General features: G+C 40.3%; 1 protein-coding gene across 1 annotated transcript in view; it reads left to right on the top strand.

Moving 5' to 3' along the window:
• Positions 1-11,227, top strand: part of casq1 (calsequestrin 1) — a 33,497-nt gene extending 22,270 nt beyond the window's left edge. Inside the window, exons 8-11 of the mRNA XM_062964740.1 lie at positions 1,614-1,668; positions 5,213-5,313; positions 6,835-6,909; positions 8,821-11,227. Coding sequence (XP_062820810.1) covers positions 1,614-1,668; positions 5,213-5,313; positions 6,835-6,909; positions 8,821-8,991 — 402 coding nt within the window. The 3' untranslated portion in view covers positions 8,992-11,227. The remainder of the gene's footprint in view (positions 1-1,613; positions 1,669-5,212; positions 5,314-6,834; positions 6,910-8,820) is intronic.
• The last annotated feature ends 896 nt before the right edge of the window (positions 11,228-12,123 follow it).

Raw genomic sequence — 12,123 nt, 5'->3', positions numbered from 1 at the left:
TTATTATTATTATATTTTTATACCCCGCCCCATCTCTCCGAAGGGACTCGGGGCGGCTTACATGGGGCCAAGCCCAGGCTAAACAGGCAATGTAAAAAAACAATAATAAAACAAATCATAAAAACTAGTAAGGTCACATAAAATAGACATACTTTGATAAAATCCTGGAATCATAGAATCATAGAATAATACAGTTGGAAAAGACCACATGGGCCATCTAGTCCAACCCCCTGCCATGCATGAAAAGCACAATCAATACCTATATACTCACGTATATGACTACCTATCTACTCAAGTATAAGCCGACCTGAATAGAAGCCGGTCAGGACCCTCACTTGAGTATAAGCCAAGGGGAGCTTTTTCAGCCCTAAAAAAGGGCTGAAAAACTAGGCTTATACTCAAGAATATACAGTACATAAAATGGTATATAGCGGTACTTCCATCCCTAAAATCTTCCCTGCTCCGTCATTTGTCAGCGAGATGGGCGAAGGCGTCCCATAAATATTGCAACACAAAAGGCAGCATTTCTCGTGCAAAGTGATACTTCCGACTGTCCGGCTTGATAAATTATGAATTGTGCTTCTTTTGTTTGGCCTCGAACTTGATGGACCCGCATTGTGGCTCTTCTTCTTCCAGTTTAAGTTTCCTTCTGGGATGGGTGACACATTGGGAGTTTTCCAAGACAAGAAAAATAATAAATGTAATAATACCAATACAGTAGAGTCTCACTTATCCAACACTCATTTATCCAACATTCTGGATTATCCAACGCATTTTTGTAGTCAATGTTTTCAATACATCGTGATATTTTGATGCTAAAATTATAAATACAGTAATTACTACTTAGCATTACTGCGTATTGAACTACTTTTTATGTCAGATTTGTTGTATAACTTGATGTTTTGGTGCTTAATTTGTAAAATATAACCTAATTTGATGTTTAATAGGCTTTGCCTTAATTCCTCCTTATTATCCAACATATTCGTTTATCCAACGTTCTGCCGGCCCGTTTGTGTTGGATAAGTGAGACTCTACTGTACAGTAATTACTACATAGCATTACTGCGTATTGAACTACTTTTTCTGCCAAATTTGTTGTCTAACATGATGTTTTGGTGCTTCATTTGTAAAATTATAACCTAATTTGATGTTTAATAGGCGTTTCCTTAATGCCTCCTTATTATCCAACATATTCGCTTATCCAACATTCTGCTGGCCCATTTAGCTTGGATAAGTGAGACTCTACTGTAATAATAGAGAAAAATAACAAATGTACCATATATTCTCAAGTATAAGCTGACCCAAATATAAGCCAACCAGGACCCTCACCCGAGTATAAACTGAGGGCAGCTTTTTCAGTCTTAAAGAAAGGCTGAAAAACTAGGCTTATACTCAAGTATATACAGTACATTCTGGTAGGGATTTAAAATGCATCCACACTGTGGAATTAATGCAGTTTGATGCCACTTGAACTGCCACGACTCAATGTGATTTAGTAGCAATATGTAATTCCCATTGGATTGCATATCCCACACCAACATCCGCCTCGAACCAGAAAGAGGCCAAGCCTGACTCATATTTCTTTTTCCCCTGTTTGTGTGTTGATTCCTTTAGGAGGATGACATTGATGGGATTCACATTGTTGCTTTTGCAGAGGAAGATGACCCTGGTAAGTACGCCCGACCCATAGCCAAGACTTTGAATGTTAGCAACAACACAGAGTCCAGTGGTTCAACCTTACGTCTGGAAAGACTGGCCAGAATAAATGTGCTTAGTAGGCATGTCCGATCAATGAAAAAAAATGTTTCAATTCTCATTTCTAAAGTAGGGGGTGCTGGCGCTTCGATATAGAAAGTATTTCCGATTTTTTCACCCAAAAATTTCAGATATTTCCAAAAATTCGTAATGATTCTAAATGTTTCTAAAATGGCGGGTGCGCATGCGCAATCGCTACACACTGGGCTTGTATGGCAATCTTCCATGTGGACGCAGAGGACGTTAGCCCCCACCTTTGCGTCCATCGTGGAAGCTTCTGATTGGCCGGGGAGCGGCAGCCATGTTAGGCTGCGCTAAGCTCCCATTCCAGGTAGGTTGCAGAAACAAAAATTTTTTTTAAAATATTTTTAAAAATATATTTTTAAAAAAAATTCGTGGGGGGGGGGAATTAACAAAACATTAAGAGACAATTAGAGAATGTGCCAACAATGGTTCGAATTACATTGCTGGTTGCGCTGTGAGACAATGTCTCGGAATGCGTATCAAAAAGCGAGAACAATCCGAAATAATTCCGATATACGATTCAAAACGATTTTTTGGACATGTCTAGTGCTTAGCCATGAACAAAAAGGAAACAAAATCTGTGGTCCACGGAACAAAACAGGATCATTGTCTGTCTTTCAGTTGACACATTTTTACAGCACTGAGTGCCGGACAGCATTCCGCAGCTCTTGGTGATTGTATCTCCACTGTGATTTGCCTATAGCATTCCAGTTTTTTTCCACCGTGTCCTGTTTGTGTTGTCTCAGAAAAACAGGATCATGTGGTAGGGAAAAGCAAAGTACAAGGTTTCTCTAACAAGGCAGGTCAGGAATCCTGCCTGCTGTACTCTTCGCCAAAGTTTAGCTTGTTTGGCTTACGAAGGCCGAAGGAAATTGCCGCATGGTTGAAAGTTTACTCATGGACGAGCTTAGAAGACCAACCGAGGAAATCTCCCTTGCTTCAAAGCCTGGCTGTTTCCTGCCTAGAGGAATCCTTCGTTGGGAGGTCCTAGCTGGCCCTGATTGCTTCCTGCCTGGACTTTGTCGGTTTTTTGAGTGTTGTTCTTTTTTACTTTCCTGAATTTAGATTTTTAAAAAAAAAAATACTGGTAGCCAGATTTTTTTTCATTTTCAGAGAAATTCCAGACAGGAAACAATCAGGGCCAGCTAATCTCCAGACAGGAAACAGCCAAGCTTTGAAGCTGCATGGCTATTCAATGGTAATCAAGCTGGCCAATTGCAACAGTCACACTTGCCTCCAACAGACAAAAGTTTTTTCTTCCTCCCATCCTGAACATCATTCCACAGATATATAAACCCCACTTGCCTAGTTTCCAACAAACCTCACAACCTCTGAGGATGCCTGCCATAGATGTGGGCGAAACATCAGGAGAGAATGCTTCTGGAATATGGCCATATAGCTGGAAAACTCACAGCAACCCAGAACCTTGACATTTTCTCCATTGCCGCTAATGGGACAAATAACAAAGCAATTTCGGAGCTTCAGAGATTCGGATTACGAAATGAAACAAGGCCCCTTGAATCTTTACTAAAAGAATCGAGACCCTCCCAATCTCTGAGACGAATTACCGATTGGATTTCAGCTGCTTTGCACACCTCTAGAATTGACCCACAAAAAGGAATTGCATTGCACTCTGGATCACAATGGGAGCATTTAGGAGTCGGTTGATAAATGAACACAGGACTGCTCTGTTCTCCAACAGAACTTGACTCGAACTCTAGGCAGACAGAATTCAAATGAACTGACGCAATCCTTATGCACAAACATTTGTGTCTGGATACTCCCTAGTTCCAGCCACACATCAGGGAGCATTTAGGAGTCGGTTGATAAATAAGGGTTCTGATCTGGGAAGCCATGATACAGAAGTTTTTGTCAGAGTATTTGCAGCGCAGCAGTAGTTGGATGGAAGTAGTGGAACACAGAACGAAGAGACAGTCAGAGACGTTGGTAAAACTATTTACAAAGTTTTACTGTATGCAGCAATAATCAACACAAACAGACTTGCAGACAACAGACGAACACAGGACTGCTCTGTTCTCCAACAGAACTTGACTCGAACTCTAAGCAGACAGAACTCAACTGAACTGAACTGATGTAATCGTTATGCACAAACACTTGTGTCTGGATACTCCCTAGTAGACATGTCCAAAAAATCGTTTTGAATCGTATATCGGAATTATTTCGGATTGTTGGACCATTCTCTGAAGCATTCTGATGCTTCGATGTCCACAAATGATTAAAAATATGGTGTCTAACATCAACCTGAAGCTGTATCTATATTACATCACATGCATTGTGTGTTCGGATCTGGGTCCCATCTCCAAGATATCTCACGATGAATGTATATGGAAATGCAGGTATTCCAAAATCTGAACCCAGCACTTTGGATAAAAGAGGGACTCGACACACATGTACATATTAGACATGTCCAAAAAATCGTTTTGAATCGTATATCGGAATTATTTCGGATTGTTCTCGCTTTTTGATACGCATTCCGAGACATTGTCTCACAGCGCAACCAGCAATGTAATTTGAACCAATGTTGGCCCATTCTCTAATTGTCTCTTAATGTTTTGTTAATCCCCCCCCAATTTTTTTAAATATATATTTTAAAATATTTTTTAAAAAATTTTGTTTCTGCAACTTACCTAGAATGGGAGCTTAGCGTAGCCTAACGCAAATGGTGGGGGCTAGGGTTGATGAGGATAGCTCAAGAAATGAGGGCGGGAGAGCCCTGTAAAAGTCCCCCCCCCGGTTCTTTTTTTTTTTTTGGCGATTGCGCATGCGCGTCCGCCATTTTAGAAACATTTAGAATCATTACAAATTTTCGGAAATATCTGAAATTTTTGGGTGAAAAAATCGGAAATACTTTCTATATCGAAGCGCCAGCGCCCCTTACTTTAGAAACGAGAATTGAAACATTTTTTTCATTGATCGGACATGCCTACTCCCTAGTTCCAGCCATGCATCAAGGTCATCACAGCTTCTTGCCAATTAACTCTTTCCACACTATGGCACATTCTGGATGATGCAATCAGTTGCAATACAAGCATCTCACAAATTGCATTTAAACACTATCAATACACAAATCCCACATTAACTCTCGGCAGACAGAACTCAACTGAACTGACCCAATCGTTATGCACAAACACTTGTGTCTGGATACTCCCTAGTTCCAGCCACACATCAAGGTCATCCTAGCTTCTTGGCAATTAACTCCTTCCACACTATGGTACATTCTGGATGATGCAATCAGTTGCAATACAAGCATGGCCCAAATTGCATTTAAACACTATCAATACACAAATTCCACATTAACAGTTTTGCCCGGCAGTATCTGAAATGAAAGCAGATACTGCCAGGCTGATAGTCTGGACCCAATGGAGCCTTGTCCACTCTTATGCCCTCTTCCTATGTCTCCTCTCTGGCTGCAGATGGTTACGAGTTCCTGGAGATCTTGAAGGACGTGGCCCAAGACAACACGGACAATCCGGACCTCAGCATCATTTGGATCGATCCGGAGGAGTTCCCACTGGTGAACAGGCAACTCTGCTTTGTAGACGGGATGGGCGTGAGATGTTGGGAAAGTTCCTCACTAGCCTGTTACCTATTTTTGTTTCACTGAATTAATATACCATATATACTCGAGTATAAGCCGGGTTTTTCAGCCTTTTTTTAGAACTGAAAAAGCCCCCCTCGGCTTATAATCGGGTGAGGGTCCTGATTGGCTTATATTCGGGTCAGCTTATACTTGAGTATATATGGTACATTTATTATTTTTCTCTATTATTATTGGTATTACTACATTTATTATTCTACTCTATGATTATCATTACATTTATTATTTTATTCGGGTCGGCTTATACTCGAATATCTATGGTACATATATTATTTTTCTCTCCTATTATTGGTATTATTACATTGATTATTCTACTCTGTTATTATCATTACATTTATTATTTTACTCTATTATTATTGTTACCATTACATTTATTATTATTGATACATTTATTATTTCACTGATATTATTGTTATTATTACATTCATTATTTCATTGGTATTATTGTTATTATTACATTTATTATTTTACTGTATTTATTATTCTTACATTGATTATTTTACTCTATTATTATTGTTACCATTACATTTATTATTATTGATACATTATTTCACTGATATTATTGTTATTATTACATTCATTATTTCATTGGTATTATTGTTATTATTACATTTATTATTTTACTGTATTTATTATTCTTACATTGATTATTTTACTCTATTATTATTGTTACCATTACATTTATTTTACTCTATTTTTAGTATTATTGATACATTTATTATCTCACTGATATTATTGTTATTATTACATTCATTATTTCATTGGTGTGATTGCTATTATTACATTCATTATTTCATTGGTGTTATTGCTATTCTTACATTTATTATTTTACTGTATTTATTATTCCTACATTTATTATTTTACTCTATTATTGTTGTTACCATTACATTTATTTTACTCTATTTTTAGTATTATTGATACATTTATTATTTCACTGATATTATTGTTATTATTACATTCATTATTTCATTGGTGTTATTGCTATTATTACATTTATTATTTTACTGTATTTATTATTCTTACATTTATTATTTCACTCTATTATTATTAAAAGGATACATAAGCACATTTGCATTGAAGGAAATGAGAATAATGATTTAATCAGTTGGACAGTCTTATCTTAAATTACAGTGTCATGTAAATATTTAAAAACATTTAACCTACTGATGCCTCAATTAATGTAATTTTATTAGTATCTATTTTTATTTCTGAAATTTACCACTCTCGGCTTATACTGGAATCAATGTTTTCCCAGTTTTTTGTGGTATATTTTAACTATGTTGGTTGGGCTCGTCCCCATGTAAGCTGCCCTGAGTTCCTTTAGGGAGATGGAGGCGGGGTACAAAAATAAAGTTGTTATTGTTGTTGTTGTTGTCGTCTTTTTCTAGGTCTCACTCATCTTTTATTTTCTTCTCTGCTTCTTCCTCTCCTTCACAGCTGATTCCCTACTGGGAGAAGACTTTTGACATTGATTTGTCAAGGCCTCAGATTGGTATTGTCAATGTAACAGATGTAAGTATGTGCCCATATATATGTACTAGGCATGTCCGATCGATGAAAAAAAGTTTCAATTCTCGTTTCTAAAGTAGGGGGTGCTGGCGCTTCGATATAGAAAGTATTTCCGATTTTTTCACCCAAAAATTTCGGATATTTCCAAAAATTCGTAATGATTCTAAATGTTTCTAAAATGGCGGACGCGCATGCGCAATCGCTACACACCAGGCTTGTATGGCAATCTTCCATGTGGACGCAGAGGACATTAGCCCCCACCTTTGTGTCCATCGTGGAAGCTTCTGATTTGCCGGGGAGCGGCAGCCATATTTAATATATAAAAATATATTTTTAAAAAATGGGGGGGGGGATTAACGAAACATTAAGAGACAATTAGAGAATGGGGCAACATTGGTTCAAATTACATTGCTAGTTGCGCTGTGAGACAATGTCTCGGAATGCGTATCAAAAAGCGAGAACAATCCGAAATAATTCCGATATACGATTCAAAACGATTTTTTGGACATGTCTAATATGTACATGTGTGTTGAGTCCCTCTTTTATCCAAAGTGCTGGGTTCAGATTTTGGAATACCTGCATTTCCATATGCATTCATCGTGAGATATCTTGGAGATGGGACCCAGATCCGAACACACAATGCATGTGATGTAATATAGATACAGCTTCAGGTTGATGTTAGACACCATATTTTTAATCATTTGTGGACATCGAAGCATCAGAAAGCAATAGATCACTATCTTAGCCACTCAGGTAGACAGTTTTGGATTTTGGAATTCTTCCGATTTTCGAATTTTCATAGAATTTTGGATCTTCGACCTGTGTGTATTGTTAAGATTTTCTGTTAGGGAAATCTACCCAAAAACAGCATAGCATCCAAAACATGCAAAACAAGATACAGTAGAGTCTCGCTTATCCAAGATAAACGGGCCGGCAGAACATTGGATAAGCGAAAATCTTGGATAATAAGGGAGAGATTAAGAAAAAAGCCTGTTAAACATAAAATTACATTATGATTTTACAAATTACGCACCAAAACATCATGTTTTACAAGAAATTGACAGAAAAAGCAGGTCAGTACACAGTAATATTTAGTAATTACTGTATTTACGAATTTAGCACCAAAATATCACAATGCATTGAAAACATTGACTACAAAAATGCATTGGTTAATCCAGAACATTGGATAAGTGAGTGTTGGATAAGTGAGGCTCTACTGTATTTACCCTACTGATGCCTCAATTAATGTAACTACTAAACAAACAACATTGGCAAAAGTTTACTATTTTCCGGCTTATGGTCCCTTCATTGTTTTTGTTGTTGTTGTTGTTGAGGACTGGCCCAGAGAGGAAGTAAAGGAGAGAATTCCAAGAGAACAATAAAAGCATGTCGCAGCAAACAAAGAATATATACCTTTGGCTTATCTAAACTTGACCAATGTCTGAGGGTCTTCCTCACCTTCCACACCCACTTGGCATAAGTGATACCTGTGACCTCACTTGTTGATTTCAAGCAAACAAAGAATATATACCTTTGGCTTATCCAAAACTGACCAATGGCTGAGGGTCTTCTTCACCTTTCACACCCACTTGGCATAAGTGATACCTGTGACCTCACTTGTTGATTTCAAGCTAACTTTTGGAGAAAAGCACCAGCTCACAGGAAGGGAGGGGCATATGCAGAGGCAAAGCCACATTGGCAAAAGTTTACTATTTTCTGGCTTATGGTCCCGTCATTAGTTTTGGACAATTATCTCTCTAAACTGTTAAGATTGTTGTGCTGCAGGACCCTTGAAAATGTGTTGTTGTTTTTTTGTCCGGCCCTTGAAATAATCAATTCATGACTGCTTTGCCACCGCATCAGCCATTCAATAACTCCCTCGCCTTCCTCCTCCCGATGTTTTTTATCCCGCAGGCCGACAGCATATGGTTGGAGATGGACGATGAAGATGACCTCCCCACTACAGAGGAGCTCGAAGACTGGATTGAGGATGTGCTGTCAGGAGAGATCAATACTGAAGACGACGATGACGACGATGATGATGACGATGATGATGATGACGACGACGACGACGACGACGACTAGAGTTTAGATCCTCCCGTTCTTTGCGAAAGGCAGACCCTGCCTGGGGAGGCCCACCTACGTCACCTCTTTTTCCCAGTGGCCGCCACTGCAGTGCGTCTGGCCTTGCACCAACGTGGCATGTGCCACCGTACCCTCACAAGAACGTATTTTTATATTGATCCTATTGACGTCAACGGGTGTCCCCCCACCCTGTCCTGAGCATCTCTCGGTGACCCCATTCTCAGCCCCCAGATCCTTCTGTTCTGGGAAGTCAAGTTTGGGCACCTTCCTCCTGCGTTCCCATATATATTTGGTGCTATTTTTTTTCTGTCTGCAGAAGCCTTTTCTTTGTGACCCTTCATCCCATAGATAGCTTACCCAGCTGTAGTCCACTTTGCCCAGAGCCACGTTGGCTTGGTGGATTGCTCACCATGAGCCAAGTCCTAAACCCTGTCCTCTAGGCAGACAAGATTCCCAAGATTTGGAAACTTGGCCAATGCTCCCAGTGGAGGACATGCCAATAATAGCGGCTGAGACAGAAGCTGGTCTCCATGGGGAAAGGAGGGAATCCAGACTCTCCTTGACCACTTGGAAGGTCAACTCAGTAGTCCTCCATCTTCTGCCATGTCCATAGCTTCACCATCCTCTTGCTCCATCATGTAGCTCCCTTTGCTCCCCAATAATGCCCATCCTGCGATGTTGGGAAGAGTTGGGAAGCTTGGAAGAGCCTGGGAAAGGAGGGAATCCAGACTCTCCTTGACCACTTGGAAGGCTGACTCAGTAGACCTCCATCTTCTGCCATGTCCATTTCTTCACCATCCTCTTGCTCCATCATGTAGCTCCCCAATAATGCCCATCCTGCGATGTTGGGAAGAGTTGGGAAGCTTGGAAGAGCGCGGGAAAGGAGGGAATCCAGACTCTCCTTGACCACTTGGAAGGTCGACTCAGTAGACCTCCATCTTCTGCCATGTCCATAGCTTCACCATCCTCTTGCTCCATCATGTAGCTCCCCAATAATGCCCATCCTGTGATGTTGGGAAGAGTTGGGAAGCTTGGAAGAGCGCGGGAAAGGAGGGAATCCAGACTCTCCTTGACCACTTGGAAGGTCGACTCAGTAGTCCTCCATCTTCTGCCATGTCCATAGCTTCACCATCCCCTTTGCTCCCCAATAATGCCCATCCTGTGATGTTGGGAAGAGTTGGGAAGCTTGGAAGAGCGCGGGAAAGGAGGGAATCCAGACTCTCCTTGACCACTTGGAAGGTCGACTCAGTAGACCTCCATCTTCTGCCATGTCCATAGCTTCACCATCCCCTTTGCTCCCCAATAATGCCCATCCTGTGATGTTGGGAAGAGTTGGGAAGCTCGGAAGAGCGCAGAAAAGGAGGGAATCCAGACTCTCCTTGACTACTTGGGAGGTCGACTCAGTAGACCTCCATCTTCTGCCATGTCCATAGCTTCACCATCCCCTTGCTCCGTCATGTAGCTCCCTTTGCTCCCCAATAATGCCCATCCTGTGATGTTGGGAAGAGTTGGGAAGCTTGGAAGAGCAAGCCAATTCTCTGAAATTAGGCAGATGTTGGCCTACGTCCAGTTAGTCCCAACTCAAGCAGAACCGATGTTGAACGGTGAGTCAACATATAAATAAACCCAGTTCGTCCAGCAACTGGGTTCAAGCCAGTTGCTGGATTCTGGGACCTACAGTCCTCCAAAATAATATTTCCTAGTTCTGTGCTTTCCTGAAATAATGCCCACTCTCCTCATCCCAATTACTTCTGGGCAGCAGTGTATTATTTCTAATACACAGAGATGTGTAGTCAAGCTGTGTGGTTATATTCAGCACGGCTGTAAAAGAGCAAGAACAGCTGGATGCTTCCTGTTCTGTAAATTGTGCCCCAAAAACTGTTCCTCCTTCTGTGTCTATGGCTCACATCCTCTTTGGGCCTCATGATCAAATGCTCTGTCCTTAAGAGTTTTTGGCTAATTTGTTTTCAAAATAAAGATCTCTTCCCAGCAACAAGATGCTGAATTACTTGAAGATACATTTTTCCGCCCCGTAATATGATGCTACTTTGTCTCTTAGGGGTAAATATTTGGTCTAAAACAATCTTGTTATGTTAGGGGAAAAGGGGAGAATGGTTGGGAAAGGTTGGGGGGGAACCCACATGGCACCCGATGGGGGGACAATGTACAATTTGTATATTTTTCAACAACTTTGTACAGATCAACCAAAACCATTAAAAAAATTAAACAACCATAACCCCAACTTGTGAATGCTTTTTTTCCCTGGAAGTCATGGCTTTGCAAGGTCTTTAGTCTTCTTGCCTCACCATAGCCTTGAGCCATAACAGTTTAAAGTGGTGTCAAACTGTAACAAATAATAATAATAATAATAATAATAATAATAATAATAATAATAATAACTGACAAAACCGTTGATCATATCCTCAGCTGCTGTAAGAAAATTGCACAGACAGACTACAATCAGAGGCACAACTATGTGGCCCAAATGATTCATTGGAACTTATGCCTCAAGTCCCACCTCCCAGCAGCAAAGAACTGGTGGGATCACAAACCTGCAAAAGTTGTGGAAAATGAGCACGCAAAGATACTGTGGGACTTCTGAATCCAGACTGACAAAGTTCTGGAACACAACACACCAGACATCACAGTTGTGGAAAAGAAAAAGGTTTGGATCATGGATGTCGCCATCCCAGGTGACAGTCGCATTGACGAAAAACAACAGGAAAAACTCAGCCGCTCTCAGGACCTCAAGATTGAACTTCAAAGACTCTGGCAGAAACCAGTGCAGGTGGTCCTGGTGGTGATCGGCACACTGGGTGCCGTGCCAAAAGATCTCAGCTGGCATTTGGAAACAATAGACATTGACAAAATTACGATCTGCCAACTGCAAAAGGCCACCCGACTGGGATCTGCAGCATCATCCGAAAATACATCACACAGTCCTAGACACTTGGGAAGTGTTCGGCTTGGGATTTTGTGATATGAAATCCAGCATGTCTATCTTGTTTGCTGTGTCATACAATAATAATAATAATAATAATTTATTTTTATATCCCGCTCCCATCTCACATATCATAAACATACAATAAAACCAATATAAACAATAAAACCATGTAACAGCATAAAACAGGA

The sequence above is a fragment of the Anolis carolinensis genome, unplaced genomic scaffold (assembly GCF_035594765.1).
Source record: "Anolis carolinensis isolate JA03-04 unplaced genomic scaffold, rAnoCar3.1.pri scaffold_14, whole genome shotgun sequence".
Classification (NCBI taxonomy): domain Eukaryota; kingdom Metazoa; phylum Chordata; class Lepidosauria; order Squamata; family Dactyloidae; genus Anolis; species Anolis carolinensis.
This window is presented reverse-complemented; position numbering and strand designations above follow the sequence as displayed.